Genomic DNA, 22,992 nt, shown 5'->3' with positions numbered 1-22,992 from the left:
ATACAAGAGCTGATAGTGGGTAGGTTATCAGAAAACACTCCTCAATGAGTAAAATAAGAACAATACAGCGCAAATTATATATCTCAAAATGAACAAGGATTAAGGATCAATGCTTAGAGAAGAGAGAATGTAAGTTTTGAATGAATGTTGTATGCTCTGGATGTTGTAAATGTAAAACTCTCAAATGATCTATTTATAGGTATATGAGACTTCATATTCAAATTAAAAAAAAATTCACATGTCAAAGACAACATCATTCATTTTTTCAAAAAATTCAAATAAAAGGTTATTCTTTTTCAATTGTCAAAGACAATATCATTCATTTTTCAAAAATTTCAAACCTAATCTTTTACTTTTTGCATATGACAAAAGGTGTACACTTTTCTTTTCAAACAAATCAAACCTAATCTTTTACTTTTTGCATATGACAAAAGGAGTATACTTTACTTTTCAAAAAAATTCAAACCTAATCTTTTACTTTTTGCATATGACAAAAGGAGCACATTTTACTTCTAAAAAAATTCAAACCTAATCTTTTACTTTTTGCATATGACAAAAGGAGCACACTTTACTTCTCAAAAAATTCAAACCTAATCTTTTACTTTTTGCATATGACAAAAGGAGTACACTTTACTTTTCAAATATTTTAAACAAAATCATCTACCTTTTGCATAAGTAAAAAAAAGCATCAATCACTTTTGAAAATATTCAAATAAAACATGCACATGTGAAAGATGACAATCAATCATATTTAATATTTTCAAAGTTCAACCCTTTAATCAAGGCATGCACATGTAAAAGATGACAATCAATTATCTTTCAAAATTTTCAAATTTAATTTTCAAAAATATTCATGCACATGTGGAAAATGTATTTTAATACTTTATGATAAAATATTAATTTTGAGCCTTAATCCTAATTTCGAATTTTTAAGAGATTTATAATATTACTCTATAATTTTATTGTAAACTTGTTCCCTTCTTGCTCATGCTTATTTTCTTGATGTGCTTGACTCCATTGTGTAGGCAACTTGAGTTTGAAACTTTTTTATTCTTTGAATTCATTTGTTATCATCAAAATCTATGTGTAGATATATAATTACACAAATCTTAAAACCTTTAAGTTTAACAACATACATGTTGGCTCAGATTGAATTTCCCCGTTTTATTAAATCCAATGAGAATAATATAACCTCATATATTACATAGTTTAATACGATTACTAATTAAGAAAAATGCTACTCTCACCATTTAAACTTACCACTTGCGTGATGTTATTGCTTGAATTTTTAATTTTTCTTTTTACTTTAGTGATTAATGAAGTATATTTTAATAATATTATAATTTTTTATTTTTTTAAAAAATATTAAAAAACATATATAAAAAAAATTAATTAATACTAACGGTAGCTCCCAATTTCCAGCTGTGGGCGTAGACCCACCCATTAATTAAGAAACTAGTTAAGAAATTAATAAATTAATGAAGCGCGCGCGCAACTGGCTGGAGATCAAATAAAACTCAACGTGAAACTCTAAGTTCGAGCTTTTATTTGAAGAAATTTTTTGCGGATTGGACTTAATTAATTAAGTTTAAATGGAATAATATTATATAGAGTCGTTGAATATATAAATATAGTATAATTTTTTTCAAAAAAATGAATTTATTATTAATTAAATTTTTTTTATATAAATCTCATATTTATTTTTAAATAATTGAATGATACTCTACACTCACGATTATAATTATTATTTTTCGTTTAAATTTATTAAATCTATAAAGATATTTTATACATAAAAAGATTTACAAATAGATATGCTGAATATGAAACATTAAATTATAATTTTTTATTTTAAATAAATCTAACGTAAATAAGTAGTTTGTAATTTATTTTTATAAACTTTTTTTAAACCAAACATTTCTCAAAATTAATGCGTGAATCTGTTGAAAATAACCGTACAGAGCAGGATAACCTTATCCACATTAGCAACGGCCCAATTAATCTTAGCCCAAATGATCCAGCGGCCTCAACCGAACCCAAATCCCAATCTGACGCGTCATGGCCACACACGGGACACGTTAGCTGTCCCCGTAAGCCTTCCAATGAAATACCGAAGAAGCCACGAAACGATTTGCAGTGGTGGGGTTTAAAGGGGTTTTTGACTATTTCACTCGCAAATCTCATACTCAGTTTCAGGTTCATTTCTAATCTCATTTTCTTCCACTTTCCTAATTTGAAATTTGATGAGGTTTTCTTTACTCGACGTTTGGTTACTGAGAAAGCTGAAATCTTCACTATTAGAATTGATTTTTTTAAAAATAATCGTTAGAAGAATGGTTGGAGGAGTTAAAGACCCCTAAATTTTTTAGATTATTTTTATTTTCTTCTATCCTTTTTATCGGTTACTAAACATGGGATAAGTTAGTCCTCGGTTTTGTTAATCGACACTGTCAAATCTGAGTTCTGGATTTGAATTTTAATCCTTTTTTATTGTTTTATTGAATCAGAGAACCATAAACCCTAGCCCTTTGTTTTGTTTCCGAGAATATCGGTTTTTAGAACTATTTATTTTGTTGGTGAAAAAAATGGGCTTTTAAATTGGAAAATCAGTGACAAAAAGAGGGAACATGTATTTGCTGAGAAATCTGTATTGCTTTGGGTATTGTAAATGGAGGGTGGTGATAACGCATATGCATATAGTATGTTTTTATGAATATACTTTTAAAAAAAAAAATGTTTTTTATGAATATCAAAAGGTAATACTATTGTGGTTTGCTTATTCTTAGGAGTAATTATGTCATTTTATTTTGGACCTTGGTGATAATCATTTATGCTTATAAGTATTGGGTTTGGTCCATTTTCTTATGGTTTTGAATGATTGTGACACTGTAGTTGTAAGAAATACAAAATGCTCCACATATCGATCTATGATATAATTCAGCTGAGTGTCTGAAGCTTCCGTACTGTGAAATGCTCAGCAGCGTGTATATTTCATATTGTGGATTTTTATCAGGACTCAAAATGCAATTTAGAAATTGTTTTACTTCTTGTTTTCAATAGCTCTTTTTTAATTTGGAGGAATCAGTGCAGCATATTTCTACAACATTTGGATTATACCATGTTTAGCCAGCACTTTTTATCCTGCTTTTCATTTGTCACCAAATTAATGATTTGACTTTGGTGAGTTATTTTTGCAGCCCCACCAACTTATCTTCAATGTGTTTTTACTTGTGTTGTTTTTGTCTCATATTCATATTCAACTTTACCCCCTTAACCATTTCTGACAAACACAAGGTTTTAAAAAACGGCAAGGTGTTCATTCCATGTTTCTCTTCACCTTGAGCTATCTTTCTCATCTGCTCACATAATTAGAGTAATGGGGACTCCTTTTTTTGTTTGTTTTGAGGTTTAGACCACAACAATTTTATTTAGAACATGAAAGTATGCGACAGAAACTTTTCACTTTACTAGTATTATGAGAAGTACTATGTGCTTTCTACTAATTTCCCTTCTCGTTACTATATACTTGAAACTTGATTACTTTTCTATCTTAGCTGCATTTTGTGGTAACTTGTCTTTTGCTTAAGTAGTTGCTGGCGTCAGCATTTCTTTTTTAATATTAATGGAATGTAAAAGTAGTTTATATATATATATATATATAAAGTAACTACGGTAACTAAGTTTGTTTAGCAGAAATAGTGGAAAGAGATTTACCTATATGTTTGACCTTCATGAATATAATGGGGTTACAAGGGATTCCATATTGGTCCCTTGTTACAAAACTAACTATAAGTTTATGAAATGATAATGCAAATAAAAATCTATCTTTATATCAATAAAATATCTTCTTACTCATAATAAAAAATAATGCAAATAAAAATTATTGGAACCCTAGATTTGTAGTGAATTGATTTTGCAATCATATAAGACTTGGCCAGACTTGATTCTTCATGTAAGCCACTAGATAATTCTTGGAAATCTACTAAGTTCAAAAAATAATTGAGAACCAGTCTTCCATGGCTGCACTGGGGATGAGTGAGTAAGTTTAGGACTTCTCTGATGGTCTACCACTCCCTTTCATTTGTGCTCAACTTTTGTTTTATTTTGTTTTGTTTTGTTTTGTTTTGTGTTTTTTACTTTGAATGGTGGACTGATCCAAGTAATTCTCTGGGATTGCAGGCTTGAAGAGTAATCTAGAAGTGCTTTTAGTTTTTGCTTGCAAATGGATAGGCTTTCAGGATATAGGAGTCTTGGACCTAAAACAAAGAATCTTGTCGTTGCTGGAGGCTTGACGGCATTTGTCTTTGGTGTGTACTTCTATACCATGAGAGCTGTTGGAGGTACAGATGAACTACAGATGGCTATAGATAAGTTTGAAGGGCAGAAAAGCAAGAAAGAGGCTGATGGCTGAGGCGAGCATGTCACCATAGGTTTAATCTTGTAACCAGTTTTATAATAAAGTAATCAAGGACACGGCTGAATGTCTTTTGTGAAACAGATCATATGAGTCTGTCGTTTTATTCCTTCAAACATGCGATCAGAGATTTAAACCAAACTGTTTCATGTATCATATAAACCAAATGTCAAATGCCTGCTTGTATTGAAGTTCGTTTATGGCATATTGAAGGAGCTGCCAGTCGCAATAGGCAATTTTGGCAGTATAAAGCATTTGATTTATTAATGTAGAATTTTTCATCGGATTATATCTGGCGCTGAAATCCAAGAACTACCCAGTTTGCAGACGTTAAGAACCGTTGATTGCTTCACACTTGAAAATTCTTCGAAAACAAATGCGGCGGGTAACAGTTGAGTTGCTTATCTTCAGTCATTCCGTCAGTGAACATGAACATTCTTCTAGAGGCGTCCTTTCAATGACACAACTCATGTTGGAATACCACTGTGGCTTGAAGTCTCATCAGTGAAAACAAAGCCAAATTTCTCTTTTTATAATTGACCGAAGCTTATTAGTTTTACTTGCACTGTCAACCCAAGTTGACTTTGTTAAAATTGTGCCAATTTGAGCTCCTACAAACTTGTCCTGCATCACCAGAAACAAATGAGCCAATGTAACTCACGGCGCCAGCCATACAATAATGTCTGAGCTCAAAAGCCAATTTTCATAATTTTCCATCATTCCAAAAGTCATCACTCGGAGGTCAGAATAAATGCACATCTGAAGAATTTGAAGCCATCAATATTAAATCTGTGGTGAGCCAAATATATAATTATCCACTCTTTACATCAATATGATGATTCCGTTTGTCGCCAAAAAAGGCACCTAGCAGTGATACTTCAACTTCCTGCTATTACAAAAAACCAATTGATATAGAACTATAATCAAATGAAATTAGTTACTGATCTTTAGGCTGGTTGCAAAAAACAGAGTTCAATGTCCCCCCAACAATCTTCATCGGTTACCAATGATTTATACATGATTAAAAATAAGGTGGTTGTTTTCCCTAATCACTGATGAAAAAGGAGGCCTTCAACTTTCCAGCAATATGCGGCAGCATCTTGATGCTGTCCTGGGTTGACTGATCAACACAGGACTCCAATTCATGCAGGCCACCCGGTTTCTTTTGGAGCTTAGCTGCCTCAAACTTGTCTTGGCAGACCATCAGCGACCTATTCAACCTTTCCTGCAACCAAAGTACCAAAGTTTCAACATTATATTTTAGCATGGAGTAATTCAGCAACAATCAGAAAATTTATGCCTGCAAACAAAGATCTGGATATTCATTTCTACCAGCTAGCAGGCAAGCATATGCACACAAATACGTGTATACTGTATATATGAAGAGACATCAGGTTCTTTCACCACCACCCCTTTGATGCAATTAATGGAAAATTCTTGGAAAATTACCTTTTTGGACTGGAAAAAAAAAACTGTTCAAATTGTTCTCTGAAAGGTAATTAATCATTTGCCCCTTCAGTTTAAAGTAATTATCACACCTTGCCAGAAGCATATCCTATAAACAACTTCTTTTTATCCAGTATCTGTTTATATATTTTTTTCCTTGGAGAAGAAATTTTCTTAGGAAAAAAATAGTCTGAAACAAATGGAATCACAATGAGAGAAACTGAACAGCCTTAACGAATGACAAAAAGAAAAGGAAAACAACTTACTTGAAACTTGGCCATCTCGTTCTCAACCATCTGTTGGGATCTAACAACAGGAACACTGCAGTTTTCTACACAAGCGCTTATGTCATCATGGTTTCTTTTCCTATCAAAGCACTCATACGCACATTTGAAGTACGCTTGCTGCAGACAATCATCATTCAAAAATTCATAGTAAGCAAAGAAGAAGAGGAGAAACAGAATGATAAAATATAAAGAATGGCTTAAAGACATAACTAATGCTCCAGATTGTTGCTAAGAAAGCGTAAGAAAGGGAAAATTTAAAACTTTTACACTCCATGATCCTTTGAAAGTAATCGAAGCCGATTATGAATTTGTCAATTGAGATACTCAGAAATTGAGATGCGACATACACATACCACTCGATAAAAACGTGGATAAAGCTGAAAAATCAACTTATTGAAACAAAAAAATAAATATTTCTATGTACAAAGACTTCATTCACATGAAATGACAGGCTAAATTGATCACGTAACCTAAGCCAAACAGTTATTCTATATACGCTTTGAAAAGGGTTATGCTTTCTCAAGTTCAAAAGACCAAAAATTGCAACATTTGAGATTCTAGTTAATCCTCTTTCCCTTCTTTCCATCAGAAACAAGAAGGAGCTAAAACATACCTATATCAGAATAACAATCTAACGACCTAAAAATTTCCAATGGTACATAAATAGATACATAATTCATGTCTAGCTATGTATCTAGAGATAAGAGTATGTGGGCAGTAGAACCTGAAGGGTGAAATTGACATGGTCTTGGATCGGAGAAAGATGTTCTTTAGCGGCTAAATTGACTTGGTGTAGTTTTTGTTGAACTCTCTCCGTAACAATTCGCTCTTCAGCTGCTGCTAAGTGATCCATCTCTACTCTTTTCTCTGAGGGTTTCAGGGCTATGCTGGCACTTGCAATCAATCTAATTCTCCTCCTCACTAGGGCGGGCTCGATGCTTGCAAAAGCCGAGGGGCTGTTCAAGGGTTTAGGGTTTTTGTTTCTGCCTGTCTGGAATATTGGGTCTCGCAGGGTACAAAATCCGGATTCAACCCATACCCGATTAACGTGATATTCGGTCAAAGCCCATTTACAACTTTGATACTGCTTGCTGTTATAACGTGATATTCGCACGCCGCTTGCACAATCACGACTGCAAATATCATTTCTCCATCAAAAGATACTTACAAGTTACAATTTCTTGTTCATATATTAAAAAGAGTACTATTACATATAATTATAAAGTACGTAAATATCATATAAACATTTTAAAAATGATGGGTTTATTATTAAAAAATTATTATTTTTTTAATATGAATTTTGTATTTATTTAACTTTTTAAAATGATTACACGATACTTACATACTCACGATTTTCATTATCATTTTTTATTAAAAATATAAGTTTCTCTTATTTTTAATATTTTGAATTTTTCTATAAGTACGTGCATGTCGCCAATAATGATTAAATTCATAACTTTTTGTTTTAATTTCTATAGAGAGATGATGCTTCCACAAAAATTAAAATCCACGATCTCACTCTCTCGTAAGATCAACTATTCATATTTTACACTCAATAGATTGAGTGTGATTTTTTGAAACATTCACAAGAATAGTTGTATGGTAATTACATTATATAGATCTAGTTTGACACCTCCACAGTCCATCATTTTAACTATAATTATTTTATTTATCTAAGTTCTTATAGGGGATAACAAATTACAAAAAATAGCGTACTTTTAATGTGCAAAATGATAAAATGAAAACCAAAATACAAAAAAAAAAAAAAAAAAAAAAAAAAAAAAAAAAAAAAAAACAACAACAACAACAAACAAAAAAAACAAAAAACAAAAAAAAAAAAAAAAAAAAAAAAAAAAAAAACAAAACAAAAAATGATAGTTGTTCAAAACGAAAAGACTATATTATGACTTATGTTTAAAACTCAGGGCAGTGCTACTGTGCGCCTTAATTTGCCCACTTGGTGTAACCTTTAATGCAAATTTTATTTTATTTTTATTTTTTATTTCAAACAATTTTTAAACATCTTTAAACAATATTAATATACTATTAATTACTTCTTTAACCATTGAGTAAAAAAAATAAAAATAAAAAATAAATAAAATGCATGAGTAATCAAATTGAAAGAACATAATATATTTTCCATTAGAATAAATGACAACTAAAAGCATTTTTTTTTATTTTTCTATCCTCGTACAAAACTTTCAAATTAAGCTTTAAACTATTAAAATTAGGAGAATTAGGGGTGAGCTCTGCCACCCACCCCTAACCTTGCAAGGGAAACAAGGGTAGTGGCAGGGGTAGGTTGAGCCCAACCCCACGCCGGAACCTTCTACACCTCGCCCCTCAGGCTAGACTTAAGTCCAATCCAAGTCCTATACACACATATATTATCTATCTATATATATAAGAGTTTGTTATCAAATCGACGTCGTTTTAATAACAAAATCTTCTTTTGATAACAAAATAGAATGTCAAAACAACATTGTTTTAGGGCAGGAGGTTTTTAGGGTTCCTCACCCCGTGTAATCACTTATTCCCCTCTCTCTCTCTCTCTCTCTCTCTCTCTCTCTCTCTCTCTCTCTCTCTCTCTCTCTCTCTCTCTCTCTCTCTCTCTCTCTCTCTCTCTCTCTCTATGTGTGTCATTTTAAGCTCTTTCTCTCTCTCTCTCCCCTCTCTGCCATGCGCTACTACCCTTTCTCCCTCTTAGAGTTGCTGTGGTAGTGCAACCCACATCTTCATCTTCTCTCTTCTCTCTCTCTCTTACCTCTCCAGTGGTGTGGACTCACGAAAGACATTTAGTTTTTTTGTTTTTCTTTCTTTCTTTATTTCCTCAAATTTCTAGCAATTTTTGGTTTTTTCCTCTTTTACTAGTTTTGGTTTTTTATGTGTATTGTTGTAGGTTTGAGATGGTTTTGTAAATCTGCTGTGGATTTAAATTTTTTTTATGTTGATTTTATTTTCAATTAGGACAGAATGCATCGGGAGAGGGGGTGTGGTGGACGGATGATGGGCCTGCCTTGACACACGAACGAGGGGCCCTGTCTCCACATCTTGAAGGCATATTACGAGAGTGCCCCCCCACCCATGTGGGGGCGGGGGCAGTTCCGCCCCGGTCCAAGTAGAACCCTAATTGAAATTGAGGAGCACTACACTTAAGCCCGCTACAGTGGCATACACCACACACCGGTGATCTGGAAATTAATTTTTTTTTTCTTTTTTAAATCGCTACAGTAAACGCAGCGTTTAGTATAATCCCATCCTGATTTTATTTCCCCCAAACCAGTCGATCCGATTTTGAATGTCCGTTTCGCACGTTTCTCCCTCCAACCTCGCCGGAGATCCCGCTGGGTTCCCTTTCTTCGGCTGCCGCTACCATGCCTTCCGGCCAGCGCCTGTCGTCCTGTCCAGCCGGCGTCTCCGTTCAAGGATTCAGTTGAACGAAAAGGTACAGTACATACCCCTTTGTAAATAGATCTGAAAATTCGGACTGTGGTCTGTTGGAAGCATTCCCAGAGAAAGTATACACAGAGAACATCTTCTCACTGATTCTTAGTGCTTCTTCTTGATATATGATTTAGAATTATTTTTTATTTAAAGAAAAACATTTTATTATTTATTTTACATGTCCATAGCCGGTGGGTTTGAGCATTTCGCGAGTACTGGGTTCCAATTTCCAAAGACAAAAGTCACAGATATTAGACTCGTAGATGACTATTAATTCCAGTGTTAAAAAGCAAAAAAAAACATTTGAAATGCAACATTTCATGCACCCGAGAACATGGAGCGTGTTCATTTTTAAAGATAATGCTACCTTTTGTTACCAAGAAGCATTTGGACCACATGATCTGAAATTCCAGATTGGGTTTTGTACCATAGGAATAATTTTTTCTGATTTTTTTTTCATTTAAGTAGTTCCCTACTACAAGAAATTATTATTTTTTAATTGTTTTTTCATTTAAGTAGTTCCCTACTACAAATTTTATTTTTTAATTGTTTTTTCATTTAAGTAGTTCCCTACTAGAACAGTCTGATACTAATCAGCTACCAGGCCAGTCAATTAGGGTCCATGTTGCTTTTGCCATAAGAAATTTCGGGTGATCATCTGTTTAAAGTTGTTAAACTTTGAGTGTCAAATGTAATTGTAGTTAGTTTGAAGAAATTTGAAGTAACACAATTTATTTCTTGTTACTGCATTCTATAAATTCAATAGAAATAGCGTGATGGACAAAGAGGATGATCAAAGGCCACCCAGGCCTTCTGCACCAATTCCACCAACCCAGGTATAAGACATTAATGTCTTTCATAAAGAAGAAGGTGTCTCGATTCGATTTGAATTACTTAATGTATTTTTATTTGTGTAATGTAGGGATATTATGATCCAGGAAATGCCTACTACCCACCATTTATGATGCATCCAAATACATATCCAAATTCATATACATACGCATGGGGTAGCCAGGTACATATCTTTCGAAACTTTCAATTTTCAATTTTATCTTCCTTGAGTTCATTCTTACCCATTCTAACACCGTGCTTGATTACAGCCCCCACCAATGCCACCTTTTCCGAGAACGTTAATCTACCCTCCGTCGACTAATGCAGAGGGTTCGGGTCGTCTTCAACAAACGACCCAGGTGAAATATATGCCATACATATTTAAATTTTTTTGTATAAATTGTTTATTTATTACCTGTTCTAATAACTTAATTATTACAGCCCCCACCAATGCCACCTCTGCCGACAGTACAACTCATCTACCCTCCCTCGACTAATGCGGAAGAGTCAGGCCATGTTCAGCAACCTAACCAGGTTAGCATTTATAGTCATTTTTTTTTTAGAGAGGCAAATTTTGGAACCCGTTCTAATATCGTGTCTGATTACAGCCCCCTCCAATGGCACCTTTTCCGACAACGTTCTTCTACCCTTCCGTGACACATGCGACGGAGTCGGTCCATGTCCAACAAACGAACCAGGTGAATTAACAATACGTATAATATTTTGTAGTTAAAGGTTGTTATGCATTCTAACTTGGTGCTTGTTTTGCAGCCTCCTGCAATGCCACCCTTTCCGACAACCTTCATCTACCCTCCATCAACTAATACGGAGGAGTCCGGTCATGTTCAAGAAAATGACCAGGTAACTACATTCTAACTTGGTGTATTTTTCTGATTTAGTGGATAGTTACCCGTAATGTATTAGTTCATTTACCTGATTACAGCTCCAACCGTCACGCCCTTCATCAAGTGTCGGAGACACGTTGAGAAGCTTAGATAATTCTATGGCATAGATAGAGATTGTCTATGGCATATAATGAGAAAATTGCCAGAAAAATTGTCTATGGCATATAATGAGAAAATTGCCAGAAAAATTGGGATCTTACACAATGTACAATGCAGGGTTGAAGACTTCCATCCAGAGTGCCTTATATGATTCACAGACATGCGCAGAATTTGAGATGAAGTGGGGGCAACTTATTCAGAAGTATGGACTTGATGATAATGCTTGGTTGCAAGGGTTGTACAACGAGAGGTCGTTCTGGGTACCGGTGTACCTTAAGGGAGTGTTTTGGGCTGGCATGAGCACAACTCAGAGGTCTGAAAGTATGAATGCTTTTTTCGATGGATTTGTGCATTCTGGTACCACGTTAAAGGAATTTGTCGATCAATTTGACAATGCGCTCAGGAAAAAGGTGGAGTGCGAGACGACAGCTGATTTCAATTCCTCCAACCAAACCATCCCATGTTCATCGGCGTTCCGCATTGAGAAGCAATTTCAATCGCTGTATACAAGTGCAAAATTTAAAGAAGTCCAAAGAGAGGTGTGGGGAATGATTTTATGTAATTGCATACTTATCAGCAAGGATGGTTGCATTTCAACGTATGATGTTTTGGATGAGATTACCACTGATGATGACCACATTAAGAGCGTGAAGTACACAGTTTACTTCAACCAGGAGGAAGTTGATGTTAAATGCACATGTGCATTATTTGAGATGAGGGGGATTCTTTGTAGGCATGCATTGAACGTTTGCCAGATGAATAAGATTCATGCATTGCCGGATAAGTATATCTTGGATCGATGGCGGAAGGATATAAAGAGGAGATATACGGTGGTAAAAAGTAGCTATGACGACCTGCGACAGAGTGCGGACTCAAGAAGGTATGAGTTCGTGGTTAAACGGTGCCTCACTTGGGCAACCCGTGTTTGCCCAAGTGATGACCATGTTGCTGCATTCATTTCCCACTTGGAAGAATTTGAAAATAAATTTAAAGGATTAACACTTGAGTCCGGTTCCAGCAAGGTAAAAGAGACTATGGTCACGGACAAGGGTAAGAAAATCTTAAGCCCCCACATTGTTCGAGGGAAAGGGAGACCACCAACGAAAAGAAAGGTTCCGCCTGTGGAGAAAGCTGCAATGAAGCGAAAGAAGAAACCGGTAAATATTCAAAGTTAATACTGTCAACGTATTGATTGTTTAAGAAGACAGTCTATATTTGTTTCTAATGGATGTGATAATTTTTTTATCTTTGAAAATCATTTAGACTTGCAGGAAAATATTTGATGATGCATCACAGGAGGCTGAGGTATCGGAAGCTCCAGGGGCTGATAAGGTAAAAGGTTTCCCTTCCGTGATGGGGAATGATAATGGTTGCATTTATTCTGTTTTCGGAATTTTTTAGTAATCGGGTTGTATTTCTTGGATTTTTTAGGTTCTCAGTGGTCGCCAGGATGATATTGTTGTTCTAACACAATGCAGTACTGTCACCCAGCCATCACCATCAGTTAATGAAGAAAAATGACGTTATTTATGGAAATTTGCTTTTTGATGAGAGGAAGGGTGTGGTCATGTATTTTTAAGGTTCTAATGTATTTTGAAAAATCTTGGTCGTAGCCATAGTAATTGGTGTGATTTGTAAAAATTGCCATTAATATATGCACGTTTGCCATATATTGATATTGGCATTGTAGGCATGCTATGGCAAGTAGCCATAGTAATTGGTGTGATAAGTATATCAACCATTAATATATGCACGTGCTCCATATAGTGATATTAGTCCGGTTATTTGTATGGTTGTGATTAGGTGAAGCTGTATACGCCTATGTTCAACATTCAGTCCGAATCTATTTTACATATCATAAGTTTACAACCGGTTCAACATCTAGCCATGTTAAGCATCTAGCAACCTATCCAGTTTACATACCAAAAGTTTACAAACTATTTGGACTTGATGTTCTCCCTTCCCAACAAAAAAAGCAAAATACACTTAAATATGACTAATACGAACTATCCATTTCCGTCTAGATTTGGACCTGATGCATTTATGGTCCAAGCCAACCAAATATTATTACAATTGATATCACCCAATACATACACAATGAGATGCGAATACATCTATTTTGAACGATCAAGTTGGAAATATGCTTCTCTTGCTTGTCAAGAACATCTTCTCTCTCAAGTAGTTTATCTTCCTTTTCTTGAACTTTATACTCATGGAGCAATACATCATCCTCCCTTTTTCGAACTGCATTCTCACGTAGGCGAATTTTTTCATCTACCAATTGAAATATATCAGCCCATAAGAAGAATTGGCACTTTGCTTCTTCCTACAATGCAAAAGGTATATTTGAACCAAGTATGAATATGACATGTTAAAATGCAATACAAGAAACTTGGTAAAAAACAATGTTTTACCGTGTTGTACTTCGGGCATGCGAAAAACCTCCTTCCAGGATTTTTGTTAGTTTTGGAGGTCTTTAATGGGGCTTTCAAGCCACACCAACAGGTTGGTGATTCGAAAAAATCATCAACCACACATGATGATGCGCTTGATGCCATACGTTATCTATCTCAAACAATGCAGAGGAATTTTACACCATTTCAAGAGAGTAAGTAGAATGTCATATGATGATGTTGAACAAGCTGTTAAAATGTGATTTTAAATGGAACTCCAACCAAACAAATTAGTAACTGCCAAATCGAAACCATAGGTTATTTTAATTGAGGAATTCTCAATACCACAACAAGATAAGCAATCTGACCTGCAACTTTCAGCCAAGGAACTCTAGAGCAAATTCAAGTTTCTTTCCCTAGAAGTTCATCTATCTAGATTGAAATTTAATCACTTAATGATCTCAGGGAATATCAATTTCATTTATGCTACCTGTCCTATATAGATATTCCTTCCCAAGGAAAAATAAAGTGTTGTAAAAGCCACACTATGGACAGTACTGCAGTTTCTTAGCCCACGTCATTGAATTAGCCCACAAGCTCAAAGTATTCTTTGTCAATAACACTATTTGGATGAACTCGGAAGAATGCTTTTTTCAATACCAAATTATTGTGGACTTCTGTGTTGTTTTCAATGGATGCGCTGATTTCATGATTTTCTTGTAGCCATATCTAGTACTAACCTATAACTACTTCTAACCTATTTACTTGATTCAATTGTTTTAATATTTTACCTATCCAAAACAAAATATAAATAAAAACATGTTAACAAAGGCAGCACAGAAAAGCTGAAAATCCCAACAAAACTATAGCCAAGATGTGACTAATACATTGGTTCTATTGCAAATTACGCTAAGCAAAAGCTATTCCCTAAACAGAGGAAAATTTATTAAATAGAAAGTGACCTTTAGCTTGATTATAAATTGAAGACTTCAGATTATATTCAAACAGGTATCACAAAAAGAGCTTCTTATAAAGACAAACTTCCACACGACCCCAACATCAACGCAGTAATCTTTGGAGACACAAAGGCTAATACACATTGAGTTACAGCAACTTAGCACAACCATATCTCCAAGCAACCATATCTCCAAGCATTAAAAACTAAATTTACAAAAAATATGTAAATTTAGCTTTTGAAACCATCACATTGATCCAATTAAAAGGAAGCTACAAGGAACAAAGTCTGTCGGACATGTGATTGTCAAAGTATTCTTGCGTGGCCATTTTCAATGGGCTGATGTATTGTGATTAATGCTCCAGTGAAATAAAATTAATACAACAGGATATTGTTTTTCTGGAACAGAATGTATGAGGCCTTGATTCACAAAAATAGCTTGTTAGCAACACAAACTTGCACACGACTTAATTATCAAAGCAGTAATCTTTGGAGACACAAAGGCTAATACACATTGACTTATAGCAGTACAACCTTAGAAACCAAAAAAAATTAATAAACTAAAAAAATTTAAACAGAAAAAACCAACCAAGTGAGAAACGGAATAACCTTACCGTCGTGGAGGGGAAAATCTTTGAAGCTTACGAAGGAGATGAGGCCGATTCGGACGTGAGTGGAGGAAGGGTCTCTAAGATCTCGGTTACCGGTGCCACAAAAATTTCTAGGGTTTTCTGTGGGTTTGAGGAAGACGCAACAAACCAAAAATCCACCAATCGAAAAAGCTCCGTTTCGGGGAGGGGGGGGAAGATACACCACACACCGGTGCGTCCAGCCGAGTTCTAGGGTTTTGAGGGTTCTCACGGAGACGCAACTCCCCAAACCAGTGGAATCGAAAAAGGTCAGGTTTCGGGGAGGGGGGGGAGAAAGGAACCGGCTGTCGGCAGATCTGTTCTCGGCGACGGGGGGTGGCAGCGTTCTCGGGGAGGGGGGTGGTAGCATTTTCGGGGAGGGTCGAAGGATGGGGGGAGGATCGAAGGATGGGGGGAGATGGGAGGAGGGTCGAAGGATGGGGGTGTTAGGATGGGGGTGTTACTCGATGGGGAGAAGGCCGGCCAATCCGTTTAAGTGAAACCGTGACATGGCGGTCGGACCGGGTTCGCCATGTCACGGTGTGTGGTGTATGCGGGTGGACCGGCCTTTGAGTAGATTTTTCCATTGAAATTTAAACTATCAACTTCTTTCAATTTATATCTTTATGTAATTTAACTGTTAAATAAACGAAATTATAAGATTTTTGGATGAAAATGAAATTATGTAAAATATCATCGCTCAAATTTAGTAGAAAAATTGAAAAAAAAAAAAAAAAAAAGTAAAAAACGACGGCTCGAAGCCCAGAGCCCACATATAATGCTGCAATGAGAGAGGCGGACAAAGAGGAGAGCGACGATGGAAACAAACTGCAAGTCTGCTTCTGAGGTCTCGCCCTTGTGTAAAGACGTTCCCAAATTCCTCTCCTCTTTCGTCGACACCTTCGTTGACTTCTCCGTCAGCGGCGGCCTCTTCTTACCCCAAGACCCTCCTCCTAATCCTTCGAGTTGCCAAAACCCTCCTGCCGATTCACTATCCTCGCCCCCGGCCCCGCCCCCTCTCCTGCGGACCCGCTACCCTACGCCGCCGGACCGTCTCGTCGCAATCGGGGATCTTCACGGAGACCTCGAGAAGTCGAAGGAGGCTTTCAGGCTCGCCAATCTGATCGACCGCTCTGACAGATGGATCGGCGGCTCCTCCACCGTGGTCCAGATCGGCGATGTGCTTGACCGCGGCGGCGACGAGCTCAAGATCCTGTATTTCCTCGAGAAATTGAAGAGGCAAGCTGCGAGGAGTGGTGGAACCCTGATCACGATGAATGGAAACCACGAGATCATGAATGTGGAGGGCGATTTTCGGTTCGTGACGAAATCGGGTTTAGAGGAGTTTAGGGTTTGGGCGGATTGGTACCGTTTTGGGCAAGCAATGAAAAGTCTTTGCAAGGGTTTGGAAAAGCCGGAGGACCCGTTTGATGGGGTTCCATTGTTTCGCAAAACTAATGATAAGGATCTCGTACAAGGTCTCAGAGCGAGAATAGCTGCGTTACGGCCCCATGGGCCGATATCGAGCCGGTTTTTGTCTCAGAATGTGACTGTCTTGGTTGTGGGTGACTCGGTTTTTGTTCATGGCGGGCTTTTGCCGGTACATGTTTCCTATGGGTTGGAGAAGATTAATGAGGAGGTGAGGGATTGGATTAAGGGGTTGGGGGGGCAGTTTGCTCCAGCGTATTGTAGGAGGAGTGATGCGGTGGTGTGGCTGAGGAGCTTTTCGCACAAGCTAGCAGAGAATTGCGATTGTGCGTCTCTTGAACGCGTTCTCGCCACCATTCCCGGGGCGAAGAGAATGATAATGGGACATACGATCCAGAAGGTTGGGATCAATGGGGCTTGCAATAACCAGGCAATACGGATAGATGTGGGTATGTCGAAGGGGTGCGGTAACGGGTTGCCGGAGGTTTTGGAGATCACTGGCAATTCAGAGCTGCGGATTTTGACATCTAATCCTCGGTATGACAACAATTATAGATCTGCTTTGCATAGAGAGAGGAAGGCCGGGCTCGGGCTGTTGATCCCAGAACACGGACCGAAACAAGTGGAAGTGAAGGCTTAAGAGTCTGAATATCTAAAATTTATGCATGATATTTATGTGGAATCTATTTGAATACATATCATTGGAACTTCTTAACTGTAATAATTTTCCTGTAATCAATTATTGGAGAAAACTACATCAAGCAAAAGAATAGCATTCTGGGCATTCTAAAATTTGAATTTATTCTCATATTCAAAGATTGCTCAGCATTGACATTACGTGATCATATGAATCCTGTTAAAGTTGCTGGTGTCAATAAATTGTATTAGTTACACGATTTCAGTTTGTCATTCTTAGTTATGAATATAAGGCAATGTCTAATGATCTTGGTAGGGTAGGCTTGTTTGCCTCATCCTTGTGCCAACAATATATAAGCTGAACTACCTGTAGGCCTGTTAATGTGTCTTTGCTTCTTATATCAATGTATCAGATATCTCTCTCTCTCTCTCTCTCTCTCTCTCTCTCTCTCTCTCTATATATATAAAGGTTTGCTACACGAATCTGGTCTTGGCATTCTACATCATCGATGTTCATACTTTCTGTTAATTAAATTTCAGACAGCCAGGCATTCCTCATGACCTTTATCCATGCATGACACTGTTATTGAACCCTTGTCAAGGGCGGATTCAGACTCTCAGTTTGAGCTCGTACGACTGTTATTGATATATGAAAGACTGGCGAATCAATATTTTTAACGAGGATTCAAGCTTAGAAGATGATAAATGGAAGTAGTAGATTTGAAACCTGTTAAAAAGGGTGAGAAGAATGGTTAGGTCACAGAACCTCAAGTTTTATCTGAGTGAAAAGGAGGAAGTGTATCTTAGTTGTACACGATAACAACTTTGGTAGGAAACGTAGTTGAATCGGAGTGGCTCTATTGTTAAAATGTTGTGTGAATTCTTGAACTTTGATGGAAATGGGAAATATGAGCATAGGTTGAATTTTATGGAAATCGGTGAATGCGAAAAGAGATGCTCAAAAGATGAGGGAAATCTTTAAGTCAGAGGACTTTGGTTTGGGTTATATAGATTGGGGAAAATGTGGGAGAAACCCTCTTGCCTGGCATTGATCGATCCCATATTGCAAGCTCCAGAAATGGTCCTAAGCTGTAGTGTTCCTGGTGCAATGTGGCTGAATTTTGTTTGTTTGTTTTTAAATGGGTTGTAGCAGAACCAAATGCAGAGGTTAAATTCCTCTATCTTCCTCTCCCTCATCCCCTCTGGCTGTGATGTTTTCATGTAGTTTGAGTGTTGAGTGATTCTGCTCGGCAGGATTGCGGATGGACGAGGCAGGGAATATGGCACACCTACAATAGAGTTCACGGACAGGTGTAGAAAACTTATCTTGAATGATGTTTGGATGCATTATTGTTGGTTTATATCTGTGATATTTTTGTTTATTTTGGGTGCTGGTTGGAAATTATATTATGATAGTTTTATATTCAAATCTCACCACTTTCACTACTAAGAAAGATAAAAACCTGGGATTTCGGCCTAAAATCATTTTTGTTTGAATTACGGGCCCATCAACTCAAGCCCATTTAAACAGCAATTGTGTGAGGCCCAATGAGTCCACATTCCAAACTGTCCGCGAGGCAGATGGGCAGGTATGTCATTTCATAGTTAGAAGAGCAATTAGGGTTAGGGTTTTAGTTCTGACGCCTATAAACGTACTCTGAACCATTCTTTTCGACGATCAACCAGTTTCTCTACTAGCCTCTTTTCTTCCTCCTTTTCTTCGTCATTGTTCTCAAATTGTTCCCTTTTTCGTTAGTATTCTGTATTTTTGTGAAGAAAAGCCAATTTGCAGAGCAAGAGCGTCTATAAAAGATGGCGCAAATTGCATTGAAGGTTGGCGATAGAAAATAAAATCTGAGCGATTCTCCGTGCCTATCAAATCTCTTTCGTTTTGATTATGGCCTCGAACAAATCGCTACATTCAATTCTTCTTCTTCTCTCTCTCTCTCTCTCTCTCTGAAATTCCGATCTTATTTTCTATGCACTTTTTTTCTGTCTTTTGGTTGTGTTTTTAATGGGAGAAGGACAGCACATGATTTTAGAAATGAAAAGAAAAAAGTATTGTTCGGAGAATTCCCCTGAAGGCTGTGTAAACTTCATAACCAGAGCAGCCATTGTCACACTGAAGCAATTTAGAATCTCTCTGCAAACATAAATGGTTCGATCCTAACATGATTCTCACTTTCGGAAAACACCAACATGCAGAGGTTTATACCCAGTTATCAATTTCTATTTGATGGTAGTGAAATGTGTATACTTTTAATACCATAATCAAACAGAATAAACTGAGCAAAGAAGATCGGCGGAGTCAAGCAGGCTGATATCCTCCACTGCTGAATCACATTGCAGAATTCATCAGGACCAGTTAATCCTGATGAATTCATCAGGACCAGAGGTTTATACCCAGTTATCAATTTCTATTTGATGGTAGTGAAATGTGTATACTTTTAATACCATAATCAAACAGAATCAACTGAGCAAAGAAGATCGGCGGAGTCAAGCAGGCTGATATCCTCCACTGCTGAATCACATTGCAGAATTCATCAGGACCAGTTAATCCTGCTTCATGCACATAATCTTCAACATTAACAAAATGAAGTGCCTTGAGTCAGGGGACTCCAATTGTCCCACAACAAATCCTACCACACCTGAAGGCCACACTCCCTATGCCTACTCCTTATAACGTAACTCCTAAAGCAAGCATGAGGACTGTAATTAACCAGAAACTTCTTTCAATATCTGTTTATGAACCAAACCTAATGGATTCTATTTTCGAATGGAACGCATTTAATTTTCAAATCAAACAATACACACACACACACACACACACACACACACACACACATATATATATAATTGATGAAGTGAAACTATAACATTGGCTTTTCCTGAACTGGGTTGTAAAATAGTCGGCCTGGCACCTCCACCTTTTAAATGGTACTGAAACTTAAAATTTATTGATTTAACACTTGCTTCTTATACCTACAAGGCTATTTCAAATGAGACATGCCACCAGACCTCTCTCCCTTGCTTAATTGGAAATTTTTGTCTACTTGGCTGTTTATCGTGTGGATAGACCTTCGATCCAACCCCTAAAGCACACTTGGCTCTAAGAAATCAGAGAGAGGGAAAAAACAAAAAACAAAAGATGCTTCTTGATCCTGGGTAATCAAAAAGCCCGAAAGATTATGATTTTAATGGAGCTTATGCAGTGAAACTTGCTCTCAACAAGTCACCTGAGCCTGGGGTATTTTTTTCATCAGCCAGCAGCTGAGTAACAAAGGGAACAGGGTGGAGAGATGGAGGTGCCTATCAGTATCATCTTCTACTTCTAGAATAAACTTGCAGTCCTTCGATGATAGGAAGTTTGGTTGTTAGGTGAACCGATTGCATCTTCCCATCTCATTTCAGGTCAATTTCTGCTCTGCAGTTGCTAACTTGCTCAAGGATTTTAAGGACGTACATACAGCTTGCAACAATTTTAGGAAGATTGAAAAGGCGATCCTAGCAAACACTGTACACATAGGCCTCGACAGTCGATATGTTATAATATGATGATATGTTATGGGTTTATTTTAAGAGTTTTTCTGCTTGTAAGTCTTGAGTGCAATACATCTTCCACGTTGTTGATGTGTTAAGATCCCTTTACACAGACTTGCAAATATTTCTTTTTTAAAAAATGTTAAGAGATTCGTAGACCTTACCTTACCTCGGTACACATAGCTTGTTTAGTTTACCAAATACACCGCAATTGGAAATGATGGGCATGTATAAATCAGTCCCCTCCACTGATCATGTACTCAAAGCCATGCAACTCAAAACTACAACCTAACCAACGATTTTACATCGCTACTAGGCTTCTGAGACACACCCAACCAAAGCTATTCAGCCACTTCCTTCATTCCATGGCCTTTAGAGGGATTGACATGGCTCTAGTCGTGGTCCTAGTTAGCATGCTATCTGCAAGAGCTGCTGCTCAATCAGGCTGTAACAGTGTCCTCGTTGGCTTGGCTCCATGCCTCAACTATATCACAGGAAGCTCCTCAACCCCATCTTCTTCCTGCTGCTCACAACTTGCTAGTTCCGTACGATCCCAGCCACAGTGCCTTTGCACGGTGCTTAATGGTGGTGGTGCATCATTGGGTATAACAATCAACCAGACACTTGCTCTTGCGCTCCCAGGTGCTTGCAATGTGCAAACTCCGCCGGTTAGCCAGTGCAATGGTAAATAAATTTCAACTCACACAGTTTTCGATTTCATTAAATTGGAACTCCATAAATAGAGCTTGCTGCTTAAGCTTCATTTGGGACAGCTGCTAATGGACCTGCAGCTGCTAATGGACCTGCACCATCCCCTGTCGCTTCCCCACTAAGTTCACCCGAAGGTGCACCTAATGACTCTTCAGATCAAACGCCAAACCCTGCAACTAGCTCATCGGAACCAGGTACCTTTCAATCTGAGATTCGAAACAAATGGTTCTAAAAACTGGCGTTTTGGCTGGATTTTTACTTGCTCTGAATACTAACTGCTTCTTTCAACGCTCTCCCAAGGCCAGCAAATAGATCTGTTTCGAAAATAACATTTAATTGCCCATTGTTGTTTTTTCAAGAAAAATCTTGATCCCAACTCTTGAGCAATGAAAAGAAGTTTCTGTAAAACGTCAGGATTACATCCATTAATTTTTCTTTCCTTCTGTTCGAGTACCTCACCTTGATTAGCAGTGACTATGAAATAAAATATTAATTACAGAGTCGGTTCAACTTCAACTATTGCCTTTACATAGAGGCGTCGCAAATATGATATTGTTTACTGTGGATTTTCATTTACTTCTACATATTCTTCTTCAATTTGAAAGCATCAATCATTGGCTGTTTTAGTTGCGGTATTTCCAGAACATTAGATATTTTAGGCACTAAAGGATCATTTTACCATACCAAAATGTGTAACATCAATACTATATATCATGTTCACATGTGAATGGATGCAGGACCTGGATCTAAAACAGTTCCAACGACAGCCACGGGTTCTTCTAGTGGTGCTATTGTAATGAATCTCGAGATGCCCCTTCAGCTCTCCCTCCTTTTCATCTTCATGGCTGCGTATAATTAAATTTTCTGCAGCTTCTGAGTTTTCTTTGGGAATTTTTGGGGCTGTAACTACCAGTTGAGGTCTTGTTTTGTGTCTTGCTTCAATGTAATATCTTCTGTAAAGTTTTTATTTGTTGCTTGCTATAATGTGTAACTGTTCTTCTTATCGAAAATAATGTATAACTGTTCTACATACTTCTGCAAGCCGAAGTTTCTTCTCCAAGACTTGGTTTTTGGATACGGTTAAAGTCTTTAAGTTAAAGAACAAAGCCTTATACTTCACATGTAATCCTGCTTAATTCTATATATTTTTCAGAATTCTTACAGCTTATTATATGCATGAGTAATTAGCAAACTTCCCAGTTTCCACTAGTTTACCGTTTCATCTCTACTTTAAGACCTGGTTTACAATATGAATCAAGGAGGATTTAGATCCCCTA

At 37.0% G+C, this 22,992-nt stretch overlaps 6 protein-coding genes and 1 non-coding gene across 9 annotated transcripts; 6 read left to right on the top strand and 1 right to left on the bottom strand.

Moving 5' to 3' along the window:
• Positions 1-2,036: 2,036 nt before the first annotated feature.
• Positions 2,037-4,616, top strand: LOC122275691. Its single transcript, XM_043084848.1, has 2 exons — positions 2,037-2,193; positions 4,177-4,616. The coding sequence occupies exon 2, from the start codon at positions 4,220-4,222 to the stop codon at positions 4,406-4,408; it is 189 nt and encodes a 62-aa protein (XP_042940782.1). The 5' UTR covers positions 2,037-2,193; positions 4,177-4,219; the 3' UTR covers positions 4,409-4,616.
• Positions 4,617-5,169: 553 nt separating this feature from the next.
• LOC122275679 (protein FAM136A-like) lies at positions 5,170-7,152 on the bottom strand. Its single transcript, XM_043084838.1, has 3 exons — positions 6,869-7,152; positions 6,124-6,261; positions 5,170-5,636 (listed from the first exon to the last, which is right to left on the bottom strand). The coding sequence occupies exons 1-3, from the start codon at positions 6,995-6,997 to the stop codon at positions 5,457-5,459; spliced, it is 447 nt and encodes a 148-aa protein (XP_042940772.1). The 5' UTR covers positions 6,998-7,152; the 3' UTR covers positions 5,170-5,456.
• Positions 7,153-9,437: 2,285 nt separating this feature from the next.
• On the top strand, positions 9,438-11,423 carry LOC122275669 (proline-rich receptor-like protein kinase PERK8). 2 transcript variants are annotated; one of them, XR_006228626.1, is made up of 6 exons: positions 9,438-9,589; positions 10,355-10,603; positions 10,689-10,778; positions 10,861-10,953; positions 11,028-11,280; positions 11,363-11,423. XR_006228626.1 is itself a non-coding variant. In XM_043084825.1 (5 exons), the coding sequence occupies exons 2-5, from the start codon at positions 10,550-10,552 to the stop codon at positions 11,124-11,126; spliced, it is 336 nt and encodes a 111-aa protein (XP_042940759.1). In that variant the 5' UTR covers positions 9,438-9,589; positions 10,355-10,549; the 3' UTR covers positions 11,127-11,417. The 2 variants fall into 2 exon arrangements, 1 of the variants encoding a protein (XP_042940759.1); XM_043084825.1 differs by having other exon boundaries at positions 11,028-11,417.
• A 63-nt stretch (positions 11,424-11,486) lies between these two features.
• Positions 11,487-13,395, top strand: LOC122302935 (protein FAR1-RELATED SEQUENCE 1-like). The gene is made up of 3 exons (XM_043114417.1): positions 11,487-12,580; positions 12,687-12,755; positions 12,855-13,395. Exons 1-3 carry the CDS (start codon positions 11,492-11,494, stop codon positions 12,942-12,944), a joined length of 1,248 nt encoding a protein of 415 aa, XP_042970351.1. The 5' UTR covers positions 11,487-11,491; the 3' UTR covers positions 12,945-13,395.
• Positions 13,396-16,165: 2,770 nt separating this feature from the next.
• LOC122275576 (shewanella-like protein phosphatase 2) lies at positions 16,166-17,724 on the top strand. The gene has a single exon (XM_043084696.1). The coding sequence runs from the start codon at positions 16,218-16,220 to the stop codon at positions 17,466-17,468; it is 1,251 nt and encodes a 416-aa protein (XP_042940630.1). The 5' UTR covers positions 16,166-16,217; the 3' UTR covers positions 17,469-17,724.
• A 1,413-nt stretch (positions 17,725-19,137) lies between these two features.
• On the top strand, positions 19,138-22,756 carry LOC122275630 (non-specific lipid transfer protein GPI-anchored 5-like). Of its 2 annotated transcripts, none has more exons than XM_043084781.1 (3): positions 19,138-21,688; positions 21,796-21,909; positions 22,453-22,756. In XM_043084781.1, the coding sequence occupies exons 1-3, from the start codon at positions 21,259-21,261 to the stop codon at positions 22,572-22,574; spliced, it is 666 nt and encodes a 221-aa protein (XP_042940715.1). In that variant the 5' UTR covers positions 19,138-21,258; the 3' UTR covers positions 22,575-22,756. The 2 variants fall into 2 exon arrangements, with proteins under 2 accessions (XP_042940715.1, XP_042940707.1); XM_043084773.1 differs by having other exon boundaries at positions 19,141-21,688; positions 21,778-21,909.
• LOC122293887 lies at positions 19,256-19,386 on the top strand. The gene has a single exon (XR_006237385.1). It is a non-coding gene; the product is annotated as a small nucleolar RNA snoR86 (small nucleolar RNA).
• Positions 22,757-22,992: the final 236 nt, after the last annotated feature.

The sequence above is a fragment of the Carya illinoinensis genome, chromosome 1, assembly GCF_018687715.1.
Source record: "Carya illinoinensis cultivar Pawnee chromosome 1, C.illinoinensisPawnee_v1, whole genome shotgun sequence".
Taxonomy (NCBI): domain Eukaryota; kingdom Viridiplantae; phylum Streptophyta; class Magnoliopsida; order Fagales; family Juglandaceae; genus Carya; species Carya illinoinensis.
The sequence above is the reverse complement of the archived record's forward strand: the minus strand, read 5'-3'. Positions and strand labels throughout refer to the sequence as shown.

What these genes read in the sequence shown, in the direction of transcription:
- LOC122275691 (XM_043084848.1), top strand. Translation starts at nt 4,220, where the DNA reads ATGGATAGGCTTTCAGGATATAGGAGTCTTGGACCTAAAACAAAGAAT.
- LOC122275679 (XM_043084838.1), bottom strand. Translation starts at nt 6,997, where the DNA reads ATGGATCACTTAGCAGCAGCTGAAGAGCGAATTGTTACGGAGAGAGTT. An exon ending in ATGTCAATTTCACCCTTCAG is followed by an intron (nt 6,262 to 6,868) that starts GTTCTACTGCCC and finishes GATTGTCTGCAG; the next exon opens with CAAGCGTACTTCAAATGTGC. An exon ending in ACGAGATGGCCAAGTTTCAA is followed by an intron (nt 5,637 to 6,123) that starts GTAAGTTGTTTT and finishes CTTTGGTTGCAG; the next exon opens with GAAAGGTTGAATAGGTCGCT.
- LOC122275669 (XM_043084825.1), top strand. Translation starts at nt 10,550, where the DNA reads ATGATGCATCCAAATACATATCCAAATTCATATACATACGCATGGGGT. An exon ending in CATACGCATGGGGTAGCCAG is followed by an intron (nt 10,604 to 10,688) that starts GTACATATCTTT and finishes GCTTGATTACAG; the next exon opens with CCCCCACCAATGCCACCTTT. An exon ending in GTCTTCAACAAACGACCCAG is followed by an intron (nt 10,779 to 10,860) that starts GTGAAATATATG and finishes TAATTATTACAG; the next exon opens with CCCCCACCAATGCCACCTCT.
- LOC122302935 (XM_043114417.1), top strand. Translation starts at nt 11,492, where the DNA reads ATGAGAAAATTGCCAGAAAAATTGGGATCTTACACAATGTACAATGCA. An exon ending in TGAAGCGAAAGAAGAAACCG is followed by an intron (nt 12,581 to 12,686) that starts GTAAATATTCAA and finishes AAAATCATTTAG; the next exon opens with ACTTGCAGGAAAATATTTGA. An exon ending in AAGCTCCAGGGGCTGATAAG is followed by an intron (nt 12,756 to 12,854) that starts GTAAAAGGTTTC and finishes TGGATTTTTTAG; the next exon opens with GTTCTCAGTGGTCGCCAGGA.
- LOC122275576 (XM_043084696.1), top strand. Translation starts at nt 16,218, where the DNA reads ATGGAAACAAACTGCAAGTCTGCTTCTGAGGTCTCGCCCTTGTGTAAA.
- LOC122275630 (XM_043084773.1), top strand. Translation starts at nt 21,259, where the DNA reads ATGTACTCAAAGCCATGCAACTCAAAACTACAACCTAACCAACGATTT. An exon ending in GCCGGTTAGCCAGTGCAATG is followed by an intron (nt 21,689 to 21,777) that starts GTAAATAAATTT and finishes CATTTGGGACAG; the next exon opens with CTGCTAATGGACCTGCAGCT. An exon ending in AACTAGCTCATCGGAACCAG is followed by an intron (nt 21,910 to 22,452) that starts GTACCTTTCAAT and finishes GAATGGATGCAG; the next exon opens with GACCTGGATCTAAAACAGTT.